This window comes from Kogia breviceps, chromosome 4 (assembly GCF_026419965.1).
Source record: "Kogia breviceps isolate mKogBre1 chromosome 4, mKogBre1 haplotype 1, whole genome shotgun sequence".
In the NCBI taxonomy this organism is placed as follows: domain Eukaryota; kingdom Metazoa; phylum Chordata; class Mammalia; order Artiodactyla; family Physeteridae; genus Kogia; species Kogia breviceps.
Window position 1 is genome coordinate 6,141,279 of NC_081313.1, and position 22,790 is coordinate 6,164,068.

The 22,790-nt window shown below is 38.2% G+C and overlaps 1 protein-coding gene across 3 annotated transcripts in view; it reads left to right on the forward strand.

The window, feature by feature from the left end:
* Window positions 1-22,790, forward strand: part of ADCY2 (adenylate cyclase 2) — a 441,592-nt gene that overhangs the window by 338,604 nt on the left and 80,198 nt on the right. For all 3 annotated transcript variants that reach the window (XM_059063263.2, XM_059063264.2, XM_067030781.1), the window contains 3 exons: window positions 2,034-2,103; window positions 4,727-4,824; window positions 21,535-21,619. In XM_059063263.2, coding sequence (XP_058919246.1) covers window positions 2,034-2,103; window positions 4,727-4,824; window positions 21,535-21,619 — 253 coding nt within the window. The remainder of the gene's footprint in view (window positions 1-2,033; window positions 2,104-4,726; window positions 4,825-21,534; window positions 21,620-22,790) is intronic.

Genomic DNA, 22,790 nt, shown 5'->3' on the forward strand with positions numbered 1-22,790 from the left:
ATAGAAATTTCATCTGTAATAAAGAAAAAAAGTTTTTAATAAGTTACTGGCATACATTATTCATAGGATATCCATAATGAATACACAGTTCTAAAAAATGAGTATAGCTAAAATTTATCTTAAATTTTATTTTCTGCTCCTTCTAATATTAACCAACCTTTGATTCCTCCAACTAGTGCCATAAAACAGAACAATAACCTATCTCTGCAGCTGGGGCAGTCATAATATCAAAACAAAAATTATTTTCCTGATACCTAAAGCTTATAACCTTGAATCTATAAGTATTTTTAAAGTTCTCACTTTTAATGGCAATCATTCTAGAATACATGACTGACTTCTGGGCCACAGTTGAAATTGCACTGTCTGTGGTTTAGTCTCCTGGGAAACTCAAGTTCATCGTGGTGCGTGTGCTGTGAGCGTCTTCAGAACTGTCCAGATGTTCCAGGCACATGGCTGTCCAGGTAGCCCTGGAGATGTTCCTCCTCAAATATGCCGGTCTCCTGGGTTAACTGGATCAACCCTAATGTGAAACCTCAGTGTACATTTCGACCTGAGTCTGAAATCAGGAGGTGAATGACCCTGTTGATTACGGGATAATGTGTGACGGTTCACTTGGTCTTTATTCCTGGATCATCATCAAAGGCCTTCTCCATTTGTCTTTATCTCCCAAATATGTTGCAGGTAGTCAGAATCCATAGAGATATGACCAATGGGTTGGAAAAGTACTATATTTAGGAATTCTTGGGAATTGATCATTGTTTTCACAGGTATAACATTTTATCTCTAGAAGTATATATATATATATACTCTCTCTGCCTATATATAGATATATAAGTATAGATATAAGTGTAGATGTAGATACAGAGTTATATATACACTTGGAAATATATACATAAATATGCAAGTATTTATGCATAAATACTACATGCATATACATATGCAATTCAGGTAATTATATATTTTAATTATAAAAGTCTTGATTTTTAAAAAATCAGAAAGTAGAAGTAAAAATTCCTCAGTGTAGTGACTTAACCTAGATGGTAATTTATTTTGTTCATATTTATTTCTAGGTATTTTTCCTGATGCATTTCAATTTTTTCTTACATTTTTGTACTCATGACTATAAGAATGTGTTATCTTTCTGTTTGCTTAGCTTTATTTCATAAACTGTGTGTTTATTTTATTGCAAAATGTGTGACTGTACCAGGCATCATATGCCCAGTTTGCTGGGTCATACAGCCAGGGTGGCCCTGTAACCTGTGATTATACACAATGTTGTAGTGAAGAAGCATTTTGTCTTTAAGGTCTTTCTCTATCTCAACTGCTTTCCCAAAACAGATTTCTGAAAGTTAATCAATGTGTAAGAATGTTACTTCCATATGCCTTTTATTTTTCAACATCTGAGAGGTATATTTGTATTATGTATGTGTGTGTTTATGTTGGCATCAACATACTATGTTAGTAGTATGACCTGATTGCTTCTTATATTAGTATTTGTACCCATTTTTTGAAATCTGTATTCAAGCATGACTTTTTTTTTACTTTGTAGAAATGAAAAGCATGACAATTTGAAAGTATTTTTAGTAAGTGTGAAAGGAGTAAAATCTTCTTGCCTACATCTGGAAGCTACTCTAAATATTTCTGATGCTCTGTGATGTGTTGCTTGCTATAAGCTAAGAAAAATGGTGCTTCTCTCTGAACCAGATCCTTTAAGAGATGAAAGTACCATGTGGTTTCAGTAAGATATCAGGGAACAAATTTATTGACGTACTTGAGTTCTTTTGATGACTTATCTCCCTTATTATTTAAGTTGGATAACTAGAGTTTCAATTTGGTTTGACGGTTTGTAATATAGAATTTTCAAGGCGAGCAATGTGTGAATAAGCATACTATATTTGCATATCCTGTTAGCAAACCTAGATTCCATATTTGGCATTATGAAGAGAGAAAAATGCAAGTCATTTTTAAAAAATAGTTCCAGATGTTTGGTTGGAGGTTTGGTTTTATGATGTGTCTGTCCTTTTTATTTCCAGGCAATGGCTCAAGTCTGAAGATATTCAGAGAATCTCATTGCTTTTCTACAATAAAATACTAGAAAAAGAAGTAAGCTATTTTTTTCTTCAAAATCAATCATTTTTCCAAAATATTAGTTTTTAAAAATCCCATCATGAAATTGTATTCATAGCATTTTACATGCAACATTTAAACTGCCTCTAACCATATCCGATTTCTTTCTAGCTTTTCCTGTGGTTCTTCCAGGCATATATTGTTTTACCACATTTCTGGTTACCAGGTTTCTGTCTTTGACAAGTCACCTCTTTCAACGCTCCTGTTAGTAAATGATGTCTGTGTGATGTGAAGCTAAGGGAAAGGGAAGAAGTTAATATCTTGCTTTCTCAGTGAGAAATTTTCTTAGAAAAGTTTTTAAAAGAAAGCAAAATCCTTTCTGACAAATTTACAGTGTCTTTACACAAATTATTTTAACTTTTTGATAAAAATATGAGATTTACATTCAACCCCTGTTTGGGAGAGTTAGAAACTTTTAAGTTTTGTTGCATCTAAATACTTTCACATTTTAACTCCTAAAGTAGAGCTATTTCAGGCACGAATAAATAACCAGACATTTAATTTGTACATGTCAAGCTTGACCAGGATTTGCTAAAATGAATTAAGTAATTATTGCAGAAAGGACAACTGTTCTAGGTTGGCCTTATTCATTTGCCTTTTTTGTGTGTTGATGTAGAAAAAGAGCAGGTTAGAGGTAATTTGCACCATTTAACTGTATAATTATAGTCTTAGTATGAACAAAAGCTGCTATGTTAATGGCAGCAGTCACAGCACAGGTATTAAAACTCTGTTGAGAAAATTCAGTTCATTGTTTTATGGATATTGAACGGACATAGAAAATATCAAAATTCTTTCCAAAACTCATCAAGGTTGGATTTTACAATTACACCAAAGCTTTCTTTTGTACTAGTTAGTGATCAAGAAGATCAATTTTCTACTTCTAAGTCAGGGACTCTGACTGCAGAGAGTTTACCAAATTGATGTTTGATACAATTTATTATTATTATTATTATTATTATTATTATTATTATTATCAAACACCTTAGACACTAATGACTACTTACTGTTTAAATGTTAAATTATTTCCTTCCTGATAGAAGTCCTTTTCCTTGATTAATACCACAAGGAAATTCCAAGTCATGTCTCTGCACAAAGCACAGAAAATAAGGACATAACTGAGTGCATAAAATATAATCACATTTCAGCAATTACGCTAGCAGAGCTTCTTCATCAGCATTTTAAATTATCCTGGCTATGAAGTCACAAAAGTCACCAAAGAAATATTCTAGTAAACAGAAAATGATCATTATTAAAACATGCAGCTTTTGCTGACATTCCCCATGTGTACGTATCTGCAGAGGCAGACTTTAGACAGCATTGAGATTTAAGCTCACTTTTTGGCCTCCTATTCCCAACCTGCTCTTCAGGCCAGAAGGAGGGGTAAAAGGCAGCAAGACATAGAGGAAGAGAAGCCAGACCACCCGGAGGTCCATCATCTGCACCAAAATTCCAGAGGCTAAACCCAAGAAATACATACCTAACTTCCCATAACTTGGGACACAGTCTGTGCAGATACACTCATGCAACCTGCCGGCATTGTCAAGAGGCTTCAATAGCATTGCCACAAAAACGTCATTTCCTTTAATTTTATCACAGAACCCTGGTTGGAGAGGCAGTAGTGCCTCGTGGTTGGAAGCCTGGGTTCGGGAGCCAGGCCAGCGGGGTGAAGATTCTGGTTGCACCATGTGCTGGGTGTTGTTTCTAAGAATGTTAATCAGTTGTTCTGGCCCAAAGTTTTTTTCATACAAAACTAGAGACAGCAATAGTTCCTGCCTCACGCAGTTGTTGTGAGGGTTAAATGAGTTAGTCCGCAGAAAGCCTTGCGAGTGCCCGGCACACCGCCACCAGAATCAAGGGGACACGGGGCAGATCGTTATTATCATGAGTGCGGCGTTGGCTGGCTTTTCCTGCATAAGCCAAGAAGGGCAGCCCCAGGCGGGCAGCCACGCTGGTCAGTTTATGATCCTGGATGTTACGGAAAGCCATATGAATCTGCTGATTATTCTGGGCAAGTAGAAAGAGTCCAACAGCCAGGCCCAGACAGGCAAACAGATGTTCGTAGAGGACAGAGCCTGCTGGTCTTCTGTCTTATAATTTCACTCACCACCTCTCAATAATAAAATAAAATGCTAAAACAAATAAATAAAATGAGAAGATTGCATTTCCTCAGTACTCTTCAAAAGCAAAATATGGCTATGTGACAAGTCAGTTGCTTTCCACAAGCAATCTCAGACCTTAGACGCACAAGGGAAGCAGGACACCTGCACGCTTCATTGGTCCATTCAGTTCACTCACTCGTCTCTCTGGCCAGGTGCCCTGTCTCCTTGCTGGAGGGATTCGATTGCCTCTACATGGGTTTCTGAACAGGTCGACTCACAAAGTCATGGTCTTTGAAGTCACCCTCTCACAGCTCCTTTGGAGGGAGGAAGCTCTCGTTGCCAGAGGTGAACAGCCATTGTCCTTAGGTTGTTTTTTTTCCACAGGCTGCAGGTGACGAGTGTGATGTATGAACCAGGTACACTTAGATGTACCTGCTGGATGACAGTTTCAGCACTTCTCTCAGACAACTTGTCATTCCTGGTTTCTTTTCTCCCCTTAGTACCGAGCCACTGCACTGCCAGCCTTCAAGTATTACGTGACCTGCGCTTGCCTCATATTCTTCTGCATCTTCATCGTGCAGATCCTGGTCTTACCCAAGTAAGTACATACGGCTCTACGTTGTGATTCTCACTGGGTGTGTATTTCTGCTGGACTCAAGTTATACTAAGGGTTATGAGAGGATGCACAGTTTCCAGCGGAGCGCTTATGTAAGATGGGCGGGCGGCAGGCAGGGTGGGGAGAGGACGGCGGGCAGGGGAGGTGATTTCAAGCTCTGTGAAGCTAAGTGGCCCCCGTGTCTTACTCAGTTTTCGTAATTTTGAATTTTCAAAGTGGACATGTTGATTGACCTTCTAGGGACTTTTTAAAAAATAAATTTAACCATTTTACTTTGATTTCCATATTATTATTATTATTATTGTTATTATTTTTTGTGGTACACGGGCCTCTCACCGTTGTGGCCTCTCCCGTTGCGGAGCACAGGCTCCAGACACGCAGGCTCAGCGGCCATGGCTCACGGGCCCAGCCGCTCTGCAGCATGTGGGATCCTCCCGGACCGGGGTACGAACCCGCGTCCCCTGCATCGGCAGGCGGATTCTCAACCACTGCGCCACCAGGGAAACCCTCCATTTTATTCTGATGCTCATGTCTGAGAAATGTAACCCAATAAGTTTACCCAGAAAGAGCAAAATCACCAGAGGTGGTTTCTAATAAACAAACAACATTATTATGTATTGAAAGGGCAAAACCTGCTCTGGGCTTCCTTTGCCCACGCCTCCATTCTGATTTCATGTTCTTCCCCCTGAAGCCCACCCTCTCCGCCATCTCTGAGTGTTATGAGTCACTGTCCAGCTTGCCCCTCCCAGGAGACACCTGGGTACAGAGAACTGGGTAACCAGATTTCACACTTTCACATTTTTCCTCGTACTGGTGAAAACCCAATCACTCCATGATTTCCTAGGTAGACGTTCTCTTATACCTTATTAAGAAGTGGAATGTAAGTCAACTGACTTTCTTTAAAGAAACGGATTTTTTCTCATCGTACAATCTAAAAGGAAATGCTTGTCCTTTTTTTAATAATGGGGGATAAGAAAGAAATTTAAGAAAAATGTTCTTTCCACTCATCATTAGCTCTTTTGTAAAGGCCACGGCGACCAGTTTCAACCTAGTTGGAGTTAGTTGTATTATTGCATTTAACTTCAGCAGCGCAGCCAGCATTTGTGGGCAACCTGAATTGCTGAGGCTGGGTTACAGCTTGTCTCATGAAGGTGCTGAGCAAACTAGAAAGAAATGGTCTGCCTTTCCCGCCATAGCCCAAAGGATGTTCTTTTGGACAACTAGCCAATACCAAGGCATTTAAAGATTAATAACAAGTGATTGTATTATTCATACATGTACAATCCCAAAGCTATCCGCCCCCTTGTAGAAGAGGTTCCTACTGGCCTTTCCCCCCATAAATGAGTTCTTCCTCTAGACTCACACAGTCCTCGGTGAAATTTGCCAAGGTCAACCTGTCAGTTTCCCAATGAAAACAAGAATGTTAACAATTAAGCTTCTTCTGAGCTCCAGGCCTCTGCCACGTGGTGCAGGAGAGAAACAGCTAGCTGTTCCTGCACAGACAAGGCTTATTGAATAGTAAAGCCGAAGGGCATGTAAAAAGTGATGTAGTTGAAACAAGTGTTACCGAGGGGAACAAGCCCTTATTTATACTCTAAAGTAGAGACTTTCATTCATTTTTCTACATCTTCCTATTGGATGAGTATTTTCATATTTTCTACGTCACATTTAAGACAGGGTTTATCACCTACTGTTTGGGAGGGGAGAAAGTGACCAGAGCGTTATAAAAGACGATGCCAAAGAAGACCAAAGGACTTCTGGGCATCAGGAAAAACATTCCATGGAATTACACTTAAAAAAATATCAAGTTGGTGTCTTTTCTGTCTTGGCTTTTATTATTTTTGTCTCTTTTCTGTTCTGTTGTTTTATGAGAACCATCCAAGTTCATTCCCTCAGGCATCATTACAAATTATTGTGTTTCTCTTGAGCAACAAGTTGGATTTTGAGCATGAGTGTTGTGAAATAGGTACGGGTCATATTTCCCTCTCTGTGTTGGCAGTTACGAGGCGCAGAGTAAGGTCTGCAGATGCCTTTAATGGAGACTTTAGACCTGCAATTTTTTTTTTAAATTTATTTATTTTTGCTGTGTTGGGTCTTCGTTTCTGTGCGAGGGCTTTCTCTAATTGTGGCAAGTGGGGACCACTCTTCATTGCAGTGCACGGGCCTCTCACTGTCGTGGCCTCTCTTGTTGCAGAGCACAGGCTCCAGACGCGCAGTCTCAGTAGTTGTGGCTCACGGGCCTAGCTGCTCTGGGGCATGTGGGATCTTCCCAGACCAGGGCTCGAACCCGTGTCCCCTGCATCAGCAGGCAGATTCTCAACCACTGTGCCACCAGGGAAGCCCTAGACCTGCACTTTCTACCGGCCTTACAGTATAGTATAGTATAGTATAGTATAGTATAGTATAGTATAGTATAGTCTTTTTCCTTCATTTTTCTTTCACGTTAGTGTCCTAATTTTTCTTTTTAAAAATTCTTGCTCTGAAATATTTCAAAGATACAGAAAAGTACAGAGCATAATATAATAAATATGCATTTGTACACAATCCAGATTTCACAAATGTTGAGCCTGGGTCATACTGACTATATATAAGTTTCTGTGCGCTTGGGGACATTATTGGTTGGGTATGCGTCCTGTAAACAGTATCTATTGTTATGGGGATTTTTTGTTTATTCAATCCGATATCTTTTTGTATATTAATGTGACTTTATTCCATTTGTATTTTGATTCTTTTATTGTTGCGTGTGGACCCACTTCTACTCTCTTATTTGATGTTTCATTGACTTTGTTTTCTTTGGTTTTCCCCATGCCCCAAATCTCCCATCTTCTTAACCTCTAAAGGACTGATCAAGTTTTCTTTATTCTTATTTTTCCTTTACTATATAGAGAGAGCATGGGGGATAGAAGGGGGATCCTATATATTTTCTTTCAATGATTACCATTGAAATTTTAACAAATATTCTTAATTTAATAAATTATAAAGTTAATCAGTATGTCTCTTCTATGTAATTATTTCTTCGGATTTTAGTTCCAGATGGTAATTACAGTCAATATTTATTTAGACTTACTCACATTCTTTATCATTTTATTTGTTCATCAGTGCTTTGTAAAAATTATTTCTTCCTACAAGTTTATTCTCCTTCTTGCTGATGTGTATCATTTATTAGTTCTTTTAGTTAGTATCTGTGAGTAGCAATAGCTCCTTTTTTGGTTTGTATTAAATTATCTTTAGCTGATTTATTTCAATTTTCCCTTGAATAATAGTTTGGGTGTAAAATTCTTATTTTCCCTTAGTATCTTGATGATATTATTACATTGAATTTCAGCTTCTGTTGTTGCTAAGGAAATGTCTTCTGTCAATCCCATTACATTCCTTTGTAAGTAATCAGTCTTTCCTATTTGTATGCTTTTCAGCTTTTTTGGGGGGAGCAGGATTTTTACTGTATTGTTTCTAGATATGCACTTGTTCTTATTTCCCTACGTGACTAGTTGTGATTTTTGTTGAGTCTGAGGATTCTTGTCTTTGCTTAGTTCTTAGCAATTCACTGCCTGTTTCACCTCACATATTGCTTCTCTCTTTTCTCTGTCCTTTCCTCCTAGAACTCTTATTAATTGTACATTGTGCTGTTCATTTTGTCCTGCAGGTCCTGTAATTTTTCCTCAAAGTTTCCACCTCTTTAATTCTTTGTGCTGCATTCTGGTGAATTCCTCATCCACAATGAGTTTATAATTTGAAAGATCACTTTTTCATATCTAAGAAGTCTACTTTTTAATCTGAATTTTTCTTATAATTCTCTATTTTGCCTATGCTTTTCATTTTTTTCCATTTATTTTCAGATTTTAAACATGTATGACAATATTACTTGTTTCCTTCTGTTATTTATGGTTCATAAGTGCATGAATTCTGTTATTTACTCTCACTCTTGTCTCTTTCGTGATCATGTGTCTCCTTGTGTTATCTGTAATTTCAACTGTGAGTTCATCAAAGCAAGGGTTTAGGTCCATGGTGATCTCACGTGTTCTGAGTTCTGAAGGCATCACTATGATATAGCTTTCACTGTATCTCTGCCAGGACCTCTGGGGTTCACCAGTTCAAGCCACAGTATTTTTAAAAAATACTTAGGTCATGTGAGTTTGATTAGCCCCTTAACGTGGATCAAGATTGGGGATCTCAGTTGTCAAAGATTATTCCTTTCCCACTTGTGACCCTACATAGATACTTGGCATCCCTGAAAATTACCAGGCTGTTGGGCATAGTTTTCATGTTTCCTGTTTCCTGATAGGACAGCCCTTCATGCCTTCTGACTTTATTCAAGAGCTCAGTTCTAGTTTTCCATTGAGAAAGTCCTGTGAGCATCACCAACCTTGTACTGACATTAAATCTCACACTCACTCCATGGCATGTATCATGCCTGGTCCCTCCTGGGCCATTTAGCATCAGTGCCTCTTGGCATTCTGCTTTGAATATGCTCTGTGTGTCTACTGTGTTCTCTTCCTTGCTCTGAGTGCATCCATTTAAAAATAATAATCCTGTTATAGTTTATGAAGCATCTTTATTGAGATCATGGTGCTTCTCACTTTTTCTAATATGCCCTCACTTGTTTTGTTTCTAAATATGCTGAAGTACAGTTTTATTTTGTTTGTTCTTTTGGTAAACTGCTTCATGTTTTGAGGGGGTGGGGAAGGTGAGAAATGATTAAATAAGTGAATAAATGAATAAATAGTGAGTGAATGAATAACTAAGGAGGAACTTATGACCTTGAAAGGACCAGAAAGGGGAAGTGTTTCCCTGAAAGGGGGCCTTACATCATCCCTTTTGGGCCCATAATTTTCAAATCTGGCTCTAGTCTCAGGATTTGAGCAGATGTAATTAAATTATTAGTTGGCCCCTCTTTTGGGAGTTGTTCTCTCACTTCTGTTAGCCTTGTACTATAACTTTATCAGAAATGTGAGCTACCTTCAAAGACCAGAAATGAGCAAGCATGAATTTTTACATTTTTTAGTAGTTTCATTCATATTGTTTGCCAAACTAGATTATGTTAAACCATTCATGGCAGTTATTAAAATAAGAATGATTTTTTTCTAATAAAGTTCAGTGAGATATCATATGTGTCATTACCCAAGCAAAATTAAGAATAATGACATTTTCCTTAAGGAAAATTAATAGCAAATTACAATATTAAATGTCTTAGAACTATTATTTCCACTGAGATTCTTTAATATGCATTCTGTTACTCATGTTAATAATCAATGCTCATTAATGATTTAATAATCATTTCAAAACAGTTGCTTTTATTTTGTTATCTTCAAAAAGGAAAAAAAAAATAGGAGAAAGTTTAATGGTAGAATCGTTCATGTCCATTGAAAGAAGGCTTGGTTTTCTAAACAGAAATGATGGAGAACAGCTTTTGTGAAGGCAGTTTGCTTTGGTGGGCAACCAAATTGTTTGGCCCCCATACTGGATACCATGAAGGTAATTTGCTCCCTGCGTACCTTGATGCAGCGGATGTGAATCTTTGGACAAAGCAAAAACTAAAGAAGGAAGAGAAGAGAAGGGAAAGGAAGAGAAGGGAAGGGAAGGGAAGCAAAAAATGAAGCAAGATAATTCTCACTGTCCAAGATAAATGAACCAGGTACCTTTTACTGAGATGAACAATATTCAACTCTGGATTCAGGTCATCTGAAAGTAAGGAAATGCCTCACAGTTAGTAGCTTGAATATAAGTTAGAAGTTCTGTTCCTTCCCCATAATCAAAGGCCCGAGGTCCCTCAGATTCCTTGGGAGCCCTGGGTCCCTCCAGCACACAGCTCTGCTTTCCCTAGAGTTTGGTCCTCATCTTCATTTCTAAGACGGCAGCATCTGCATTCTTAGCAACAAGATGGAGGAACAGACCCAGAAGCAGAAGGCAAAAGCATTTATAACTGAGTCTCTGCGGATGCCTCCAAAAAACCACCTCATGACACTTTGGTCTATAACTCAAGACTGAGATCTTAGTCACATGTGCAAACCTAGCTGCAAGGGAGGCTGGAATGTGTAGCCTTTAGTCTGTGTAACAGGGTGCCCATCTGAAAATTCTATTATCAGGAAAAAATGGATTTCATGAAAACCAGTAATCTCTCCAGGAGTGAAAGGTGATTTTAGTTGTGGTTACCTGTATGTCACTGATACAGTAAGATGTGAAGGACAATAACAATAAAAAGGGAGCTGAATGTGTTTTTACTAAATGAAACAGGTCATTATACTTTTACTTTGTATCTGGGCAATATTCTGAGCATTTGTAATAAAAATAGAAATTCATACATACATTCTATCCATCATTCGTGGAATCACTCTACAGCTGTTTATCAAGCTACCATATACCAAGCATAGTTCGAGATGCTGGGAAAGCAGAGTAAGTAACCCCCCAAAAGTCCTTTCTCTCATACAGCTTACATTCTATTAGGAGGCACAACACTAATGTAATAAACAAATACATATTAATTCAGTTGTAATAAACTTTAAGAAAAATTAAAAGAGTAGGCTACTATAGAGTGAGGGAAGTTGGTCATTCAGATGAGGGCTGTCAGGGAAGGCATCACTGATTGAGTGATATTGAAGCGAAGTCTCAATGAATTGAAATGAGAATTACGTGGATATCTGGCAGAAGAGCACTCTAGATGATGGAAGTCACAGGTGTGTTCAAGGACCATCAAGGAGGCAGGATGGCAGGAGCAGAGTGAACCCTGAGAGAGTTTGGAGATGGAGTCACAGGAGCAGTGAGACGGGCAGGTCGTGGTGACCTTCACAGGCTACTGGAGAACTTTGGATTGAATGCTGCGTGTGATGAGAAGCCCTGGAAGGTTCTCTGCTGAGGACATGCTGTTGCTGTGCTTGGGGTATTGTTCTTGCTGTTCTGGAAGAGGGAGAGGGTGGGAATAGGAAGACCAAGGAAGATGATGGTTTGCACTTGAGTAGCAGTGGAGGTGTAAAAAGTGATCAAATTCTGAGATGTGTTATGAAGAGTGATGAGGAAAGTCTTGCTATTAGATTGGAGATGAAGAATAAGAGAAAACTAAGTTCTGTGGGGTTTTTTTGGTTTTTGTTTTTGGCCTGAGCAAATGGAAAAATTGGGCAGCCATTTACAGAGAGGGAGACTCCAGGGGAAGGAACAAGTCAGAGAGGAGCATGGAATGAAAGGCTCAGCTCTAAGCATCAAAGACGCGTGTGCATATTAAGTGTCCAGGTGGTGGGGCTTCACGGTGGGGTGGGGGGGGGGTGTACGTGAGCCAGCGGTTCATGGAAGGAGTCAGGGCTGGAGTCATAATTTGGAAGAATCAGCGCGTAGGTAGTATTTATATCCCTGGGCGGTGATGAGTTCACCTAAGGAGTGAGTGTAGAAAGAGAACACCACAGACTTTCGGAAAATTCAGGTCTTCAGCCCTTATTGTTGGCATGAAGTGGAAGCTCTTAACTCTGCCAAATGTAACTCATTTTCCCTTTCCAGCCTCACAGGACTTTCAAGTGGGCGGAACATCTCAAAGCTGCTAAGTCCTATTATCAGAGAAAGGCTGCAATAATCTGTAATGGTGATGAATATTTAAATGCCTTGTCTCCTTCTCATTCTTTGATTCTTTCTTTTAACAAAGAACCTTTCATTTTGAGGTTCTATCACCTATCACTTAAAGAGGGGGGATTTTTATTATTTCATGCTAACGTATAGTTAAAGAAAAGGTTGTTTTCCTTTGGTTCTTATTATCCTTGCTAAATACCATGTAACAGACGTGAACAGAGCTTTGATGAGAGAATCTGCATCTTTCTCAGGGGGAGGAGGCTGCGGGCACAGAGGGAGAAGGGATACGAAAATCATTACATTAAACAGAATTCCAGAGAAAGACACCATTATTTACCCATAGAAATGGTTTATAATTAATATAACTCTTAGACTTTGGGTGAAGGATGTATCTCTCTGCCGCATTTTTTCCGTCAGCAAAAGTGCATCCGCGTCTCCATCAGGAACACCTGTAAGCAATAAACTGGCAAAAAACCAAAAGGAGCAAAGACTTTGTCTCAAATCAGCCTTTTCCATATACTGTAACAATACACTGGATTAAAGTGCCCAAGTCAAAAATTATCACTAAGAGTGTAATTTTTCTTGCCTCCTGACAGGGGAGAGTCAAGTTTGCTTTGCAGTGAGTATATAAATCAATTATGCCTGTTTGTTTAAAAAGACAAAAAAATCTTTGCAACCAGAATGTTAATTAAAATTGATTGCATTACACAAACAACCAGATACTGTTCACTGTATCCATACTTAATGAGCCTGAACACACTTTTGATAGAACAGGCAGGATAAATGGTTATATTTAAGAGCTTTTGACCAACCATGACTTTGCCTTAGGGTAGTTCTTGTTGTCTGGGATGAAAGTTACATTCAACCAGACAAGAATGTCGATGTCTGGACTGGAGCACTTGACAGCCCACCCCGGTGGAGCAGGTCACCCAGAATGTGAGCCACCCTGGGTCTGGATCTCAGGTTGTGACATCATGTGCTGCATACAAGATCATGTCAACTACACAGAGAGATAGTTGTACTTCTTCCTCTCCAATCTAATGCCTTCCTGCCTAATTTCCCTGGCTAGAACCTCCAGTATAACATTCCATAGAAGTAGCCACGGCACACGTACGATCTTGGGAGGAAAGCATCTGGTCTTTCATTGTTAAGTATGATGTTACCTGTGTGTTTTTCAAAGATGCCTTTTATCAGGATAAAGGAAATCCCTTTGATTATAGTCTGTTGAGTGTTTTTATGATAAAAGGGTGTTAGACTTTGTTATACTGAGCTATTGAGATGATCGTGTAGGTTATCTTTATTCTATTAATACAGTGTATCACATTAATTGATTTTCAGATATTAAACCAACCTTGCCTGTCTCAGATAAATCCCACTTGGTCACGGTGTATAATCCTTTTTATATGTGACTAGATTCAGTTTACTAATATTTTGACAAGGATTTTTGTATCTATATTCGTAAGAGATGTTGGTCTCTAGTTTCGTTTTCTTGTGCTGTCCTCGTCTGGTATTAGTATCAAAGTGATACTGGCCTCATAGAACCACTTAGTAACTGTTCTGTCCCCTTTATTTTCTGGAAGAGTTTGTGAAAAAGTGGTATTAATCCTTCCTTAAGTGTTTTGTTGAACTCACCAATGAAGCCATCTGTGCATGAGCTTTTCTTTGTGAGTAGTTTTTATTTTTGTTTTGGTTTTTAATTACTAATTCAGTTTCTTTACTTTTATAGGCCTATTCAGATTTTCTATTTCTTATTGAGTCACGTTTGATAGTTTGTGTCATAACATACTTTTAAGAATATTCATTCCTGCTTCAGTGAGCATTTGTCATCCATTCCACCAAAACGCAGATAGTTCATCGTATCAGGACCACTGTTTTCCCTTATCTACCTCTTGTCCCCCTTTAATGGATTCTGACGTTTGAGAAGAAGTAAAGTAGGGGTCATCAGATACATTAAGGAAAAAATATCACCAGATACTGTTCACTGTATCCAGTGGATTATTATAAAATGTGGGAGTCTGGCTTCCCTGGTGGCGCAGTGGTTGAGAGTCTGCCTGCTAATGCAGGGGACACGGGATTGTGCCCCGGTCCGGGAGGATCCCACATGCCGTGGAGCAGCTAGGCTGGTAAGCCATGGCCTCTGAGCCTGTGCATCCGGAGCCTGTGCTCTGCAACGGGAGAGGCCACAGCAGTGAGAGGCCCGTGTACCACAAGACAAATAAAAAATTTAAAAAATAAATAAAATGTGGGAGTCAAATTTTAACACCCTATTGTTTTCTTGGGCTCTAATATAGCTGTTTGACCCAATTCTAGAATGTCCAGGATTTCTATCAAGCATCTTCATGGTGGAATAATTATTCCTAACAACAAACATTGAAATGCACTTTAGAAAACAAGAACCTATGAAACTCACTATAGTACATGAATCTTTTATTTAAATTCTGAATCACAAAATAAGTCATGTGATTTGAACATAGATTAAACCGTGATAATTGTCATTAAATCTGTTGAGATTTGTGTAATTAAAGGCCAGTATAATCCATTATCACTTATCCATTCGTAAGGAAATTCAGCTATGGCATATCCTATGGAATATGTAGATATTGTCTCCATACTTCTAATTAAAACTGAATGGTTGGCTCTTTTTCAAAGGAAAAAGGAAGAAAGTTGAAGTAACATTTTAATTATTCTTAAGTTTCCATCTAACCACTAATGCTATCATAGTACCTAGAAAAAAAAAACTTGAGTTAATGGATTAGAGTCCTGTAAAGAAAACAGAAATGGCCTCAGGTATTTCACCATGGGAATTTAATACAGTGAATTGCTTACAGAATGAGGGGAAAGCTGAGAAACCAAACGGGATGGCAAAACAACCAAGAGGTGAGCAAGGGAGGAATCTGCTGCCACCCTAGGTTTGAAAGGACACAGGAGGGACATGGTATCACCAGAAATGCAGGGTCCTGGACTTGCCTGCAGAGGCTAGAACCATGACCAGGCAGGATTTTTCCCCAACAGGGATCTGGAACCTCAGAGACAGCAGGAGTTGCAGCCCGTTCAGAGAATGACTGCCACATAGAGAGGAAGGAGAGATACCATGCTTCCTCCTTCCCCACTTCCAGTCATTCCCCGCTACTTCCCATTGGCCAAACCTTGTTAGAACCAGTTGGCAAAGAGTCTGGAAAATGGAGTTTGTAGGAGATGGAATGGAAAAGTGTTTGAAAACAAACAGGACACCAGCACACTTAGTGATGAATTTTCCCATATTTGTTGAAATACATTAGCCTCCAAAGGCAAAAACCTCTGTGAACAGCAAGGAGAATAAATATAAATAACACTACATGTGGTGTATTATACTCAAACTGTTGAAGCCAAAGAAAAAAAGAAGGAAGGAAAAAACTGTAAATGAAGCCAGAGGAAAAAAGACATTTCATACAAGGCATCAGTGGTGGAAATATTGGCTGACTTCTTATCAGAACCACTGATATAAGCATAGTCAATCCTGAATTAACTATTCAGTAAAAATATTCCTTTTTTAAAAAATGAGATGAAAGACATTTTGCAAATGAAAGAAAGCTAGAGGAATTCATCACCGGAAAACCTATCAGAAGTGCTAATGGAAGTTCTTCAAGCTGAACTGAGATGACACCAGAGGCAAACTTGAATCTACAGGAGGGAATGAAGAGCAGAACATGCTTAATATGTAAAAGCATAAAAGACTCTACCCTTATATTGTATTATTTTTTCTAAAAGACTGCTGATCATTAATGCAAAAATAATAACTACACTAAGAATTAAGATGCAGAGAAGAGCGGGATTATATTGTTGTCAGGACCTTATGTATTTTCTAAGTGATGCAATATTAATGCTAAGTAACTTCTGATAAATTAATCATGTATATTTTATTTCTTGAGCAATCACTAAAAAGTACAAAAAGGTATAACTAAAAAATCAATAGAAGAAATTAAAAGTCCTATGAAAATATTAGATTAATGAAAAACGGCAATAAAGGGGAAACAGAACCAAAAAGACACAAGACAAATAGAAAACAAATAGTAAAATGGCAGATTTAAAATAAAGAATATCAACAAATATAATGGACCACACCATACAAACCAAGCAGTAGGACAATAGACAAGAGATGGTAATATGGTAGGTTTATTATTAAATGTATACGGACTAAACACTCCAAATAAAAGCATGACAAAGCCACATACTGTCTACAAGAGATGCTCTTTAAATACAGAAGGAAGTTAGGTTAGAGTTAAAAAGGATGGAAAATAGAGATCATATAAACAGTAAGCATAAGAAAGTTACTGTACATATGTTGATATCAGACAAAGTAGACATGAAGGCAAGAAGTGTTAACAGAGATAAAGAGCAACATTGAAAATTGATGAAAAGTTCAGTTTGTCAGAAAACATAAAATCATTAAATAGCATATACTTAAAACACAACTATAAAATACGTGAAAGGAAAAAAACCTGAAAAAAAGAGAGAGAATTAGACAAATCAATAATCAGATTTAGATATTTAGTATCCCTTTTATACCTTACTATATATAAGGATGTTGAAAAGCTGAGCAAGATTGTCAACCTATGAATTGGCATTCATAGAACACTAAGTCCAACAGTAAAATATAAGTTATTTTAAACTGTACATGGAACATTGACCAAGATATAAAATAAAATCATCTCAACAAATTTGAAAAGATTGAAATAAATATGAAAAGATGAAAAACTTATAGACATACCTAACTACACCGCCAACTTAGAAATTGAAAACAATAGAATATCTAAAAATAATCCCAACTATTTCAATGTTAAACTATATACTTCTGAATAACCTATGAGTCAAATTAAAAAATCAAGACAAAGTAGAAAATGTTTGGTATATCAAAGTAAAATGTGTGGAATGTATCTATAACACTAATTTAGAGAGGATTTAGAGAGCTTTAAAACACTTTTATTTGAAAAAAAAGAAAGTTAAAAGCAGTTGTTTACATTTCCAACATAGGAAGCCAGAAAGAGATGAGCAAATCCAGTGTATAGGAGGGAATATACACTAAAGAAGAAATCAGTAAAACAGAAAACAACCAACAGAAAAAACAACCAACTTTTGGCTAAATGTCGGTTTTTTTTAATTTTTTAAAAATGCCTAACCACTAGCAAGACTGATCAAGAAAAAAAGAGCAGTAATCACAAACCACCCAAACTAATAATATAAGGAATAAAGTGGGATTTACTACAGATCCTCCAGATTTTAACAGGATAAATATGGAATGTTATGAACTACTCAAGGCCAAAAATATCTACAATTTAGATAAAATGGGAAAATTCATTGAATATACAACTTATCAAAACTGACGTGTAAGGTCTTCTCTGGTGGCGCAGTGGTTGAGAGTCCGCCCGCTGATGCAGGGGACATGGGTTCATGCCCCGTTCCGGGAAGATCCCACATGCCGCAGAGCAGCTGGGCCCGTGAGCCATGGCCGCTGAGCCTGCACGTCCGGAGCCTGTGCTCCGCAACGGGAGAGGCCACAACAGTGAGAAGCCCGCGAACCACAAAAAAAAATAAAAAACAAAACTGACGTGTATGTAATCAAAATTTAAATGGGTATTTATCTATTAACTGTATTAAATTTTTTTTTTACTCAGATGATTTCTGTGTGAATTTTATCAAGCATTTTAAGAAAATAAGATAGAAAGAACTGGTCAAATACTAACAAATTTCATAATTGTGAATGGATGAAAGTGTCCTATTCTTGGAAAGACACTCAAAGATTGAGGCTACAAACCAAAGGCCACTTCTGTGCCACCTTTAAAGGATCTAGTTAAAATTAAAAGATAGAGAAATGTTGGAAATAAAGGATGGAAAAGAGTTATTTCAGGAAACAGCTTACAGAAATAGGAAAGCTGCAATAATATAAATTTCTGACAATATAGAGCTCAAGTGAAAGACATTTAGCATGAAAAAAAGAGACATATTACAGTACAATCACCAAGAAAAGTTAAGAATCATAAATCTTTATGCACTCCAGCATCTCTCTGAAATAAACAGATACTATTAAAATGTTCAGATGTATTTACAAACCCACAATCTTAGTTGGAAATATTAATACATTCTAAAATTGACAGACCAAATTGAGACAATAATCCAGCCCACTGGGGATCTAACTAACTCATCAGGCTCTGACAAGAGATATATTGAAAGAATATGCTTTGTTTCCAGCAAAAAGAGAATATAGATATATATCATTTTTAGAAATTCATAAGACATAATAGAAATAGAACGTATTTATCACATCACAGAAGAAAAAGCAATTGTCAAAGTAGAAATAACAGAGACCACAATCTCTGATCAAACCTAATGAAATTAGAAATAACAAGGACAGACCAAAAATAATCTCCTTGTGGAATTACTCTTGTATTAAAAGGAAATGGAAATTGAAATTATAGGCTTTTTAGAAAATAATGGCAATGAGTAGCTATAAATCAAAAACTGTGGTGTTTGGCTAAAGCAGTAATTACAGGAATATTTATGTCTTTAAATGCATTTATTAGAAAATACAAAATATTGGCAGTAAATGACAATCAAGAAAAAGAACAATGAAAGTTAAAATAAAGAAGGAGGAAGGGATATTTTTTAAGTTAAATCAGAAACCAATAACATAGAAAATGATCAGAAAGCATAGATAGACCTTAATTATTAACCAAAAGTTCATTCTTTGAGAAAGTCAACAAACATGCAAAGCTTCAAAAGTTTGATCTAGAGAGAATAAGAAAAATAACATTAAGGACAAGAAGAAATCACTTCAAATATGGCTACTTCTAAAATTTTAAGAGAATATTAAGGAGATTATTTCATATTCAAAAATCTAATGAAATGGATAATTTTCCGGGAAAGTTGAACCAGTAAACTTGACAGAAATGTGACATGTCTACTCCTAAAAACAGAGAGGGGGTCAGGAATACAGCTGTGTGGATTCGAAAACTAATCAACTGTGTGCACCCTGCCCGTACCACTGGCAAGTTTCTCAACTTCTCTGGGCATCAGTTTCTCTTTGGTAAAATGAGGTAATAACAATAACTGCTGTCCAGGATTACACATACATATAAAGCCTTTAAAACAGTGCTTGACATATACATAGTCAATATTCTGTCATCATATTATCATGTCATCACCCCATCACCAGCACCCTCACTATCACCAGATGGTTTTATAGCTGAGACTTACCAAACCTTCAAGAAGAGATCAGTCGTATTTAAGCAGTTTCAGACCTGCGTTCCCTGGTGGTCCAGTGGTTAGGACTCCGCACTTTCACTGCAGGGGGCACAGGTTCGAACTAAGTTCCTGCAAGCTGCAGGGTATGTCCAAAAAATAAAAAATAAACAGTTTCAGACCTAAGAAAAAGCTATAACGTTTCTGAAATCAACCTTATGCAGCTGGCATCACCTTGACACCAACAAGGAACCAACAGAGCACAGAGTCAAAGAAAACCCATCAGAGCTCTCTTATAAAGATGCGTGAGAAAGGCGGCAAATGGGAGTTTAGCAGATGAGTTCCTGTGTCTCTCCTGGGTCACAGGAGTAATGAGAGCCCTCCATACACTCGCCTCCCTCCACACTGCCTGGCTAATAGGAAGCTCTGAGAGTCTGATGGAGAGGTGCTGAGATTTTGGCTTCTGACCAAGGACTAAGGAGTGATGTCTGAAAAAAAGGGGTGTTTGGGATAGGGAAGTTAGGAGGCATACGGTGCCTCCCTTTCCTAGGCTGTGAACCACTCAAAACAGGGATGGCATTGCACTCGTCTTTGCACCATTCCAGCCCAGCATGGGCCCGGCCATGAGACTAGTCAAGAAACAGGTGTATTTGGTACATATACGCCTTCCTAGCAGACACTTATTGTTACTCATAAGATGTGAACAAATCTCATTAGCAGGCCACATATTTGAAAGCATTGTGCACCATGTCTAGGAGCTAACTCAGTACCCCATAAATATAGCATTAGGCCAGGTTCACGTGCGTAGTGGTTTGAAGTCCAGGTTTTGTAGATCCTGCTTGATGTGCAATGATCTCTCAAGATAGAGTAGGTATCTGAGTGTGCGCTGAGTGGACCCTTCCCATCCTGATGGCATGAGGGCATTGGTCAGTTCACTGATTACTTGCCTCTTTTCCCTCCCCGACGGGCTCACAGCTGTGCACTCACTGGGCATTTCAGCTTGTTGCTGGTTTGCATCTGAGTCTTCCTTTCGGTGGATTGACTTTCAGGATGCCCGTACTCTTCTCAGTGCCAGTTCTTCTGTCTCTTCGGTATCTCTAGGCGACCTCATAAGCAAGAGCTTCCATTGTGGTTTCAGGTATCACTGACCTCTCTTTGGATTCTGCATCTGAATTTCATCCAATTAACTCATTATGGCTCATCTTTTTTAATACCCCAAACACTGCTTCCTTTGGATTACATGATGTTTTAAGAGGCCTTGAATTTTTTAATTATTTAAAGGACCTCTCAGAAATGCATACAATTCTTATGACCACATTTATCTACCTGAAACCTGTCGGTGGCAGAACCTGTAAGTCAGTGGGCACATTTTTCACATGATCACAGGAAGCTTGTGTGTTCATTGGCTCATGCAGGATTGTAAAGGCCACGGCCTGTGAAATCTTTGGGGAACCTCAGTAAGCATTTAGCTGCATCAGTCTTGAAGGAAGTTGTATGTGGTTGGATTGTCCTGGGGAGGGTGAGGACTCAGTGTTTCCAAGCAAACCAGATGAAGCTGCCCTGGAGGTAGCAGCTGCCGGGACGTCAACGGCAGGGAAAAGGGCACCGAGATGGATGTGATCAGGTGTGGGCATGAGAGTGCTGGTTGCAGAGGCAAGGCATAAAAAGATGGTTTTGCTTTAATGAAGAACTGATGATCGTAGGGCAGTTTTAATGGGTCATAGCAAGTTGATCAGACACAACCATAGATATTTTCCTATGGACGTATCTTTGGTTTGTTTTTAGCTCCATTTTCATTTCTCAAGAAATTAGTGAGGATTGAAGTCCTCATTTAATGAAACCCTAATTAATCCAAAAGTATTCATGATGGCTTTCTAGAAAAATCGAAGCTATCCCCACACTAACCTGTTCCTTTTTGTTTCCTGGTAGAACGTCCATTCTCGGGATTTCCTTTGGAGCTGCATTTCTCTCGCTTGCCTTTATCCTTTTCGTCTGCTTTGCTGGACAGCTTTTGGTAGGTACTTCAAATATGGAACTTCTTTGAAAAGTGTGCTCATTGAATGAAAACTGATTTCTTCCTCAAGACAGGGAGCTTGTTGATTTACTGCTTTAGGAGATATACATCCAAGTAGAGAAATAGGGACTCTTCATTTCAACAGCCCAGAGTATAAACTGAGGCAGCCTATGCACCACCAAGACACTAATCTGAAGGTTACTTGAAATGTTGGATATCAAGCTATAAAATTGTATTTATGTTTATTTGTTTCTGTCAACATTTTTATCTCCTCTAAGTTTTCAGAGTATTTATAGCAGCAAATACTCGTGTAATAGGAGGCTTTTAATGACCGGGAGAATTAAAATGTAAACCAAATGTGTCTTTAATGTCAACTTTTAAGGTATAAAATTTTGGAAAATATGAAAATAGCAAATGTAAAAATATCTCTTATTAGTGTTTTAATTTAAAACTAATCCTTGTCAGCACTTATGGCTTAAATGCTAGTTCAGGATATAAGAATTAAATCTCACTGTATTCTTGAGTCTAAAGCAAGTGTTGCTGGGTGGCCCTAGCTCCATGAGAGCATCGTAAGAAAGCCAGCAATGAGATGGGAGCGCCAAAAGACAGTCACGGTTTCATTTTGTTCATCCGAGGTGAGTTGAAACAGGAGAGGCCACTGTGAACCAGATTGCAAGCATTGGGTGCATTCTAGTTGGATATGTGAAATCACTTGGCCAAAAGGGGTTAAGATTCCAAAGCATGTCCCTAACTCTGGACAAGTAGACACTGCCTCCTCTGCCTTGTACCTTTGCGAACTTTTGTGGGGTTTGTTTGCTATATCATAGTTTAGATGTTTCCAGTTGGATTGGAAACTCTTCCAAAAGTGAAACTGTTGTTTCTGATTTCCTTGAATGCATATATGGCATCTTGAGTCTCTTAAAAATCCCCTGAAGACCTTGTAGGTTGTAGTGAAGATTGAGTAACTGTTGACCACGGGGATCCTTGTCAGGTTCTAAGATACAAAGAATTCTTAACATACAAGGGAGCCTGACTTTCTATGTTCAGATTTTCCTTGGGTGGGAAAGCACACAGACTCCACCCTTTCTCTTCCTGGCTCCCAAAAGACTTCTGCAGCCGTTTCTCAGATTTTCAGAAGAGGAACGGTCATTTGTGGTTCCATTGGAAATCC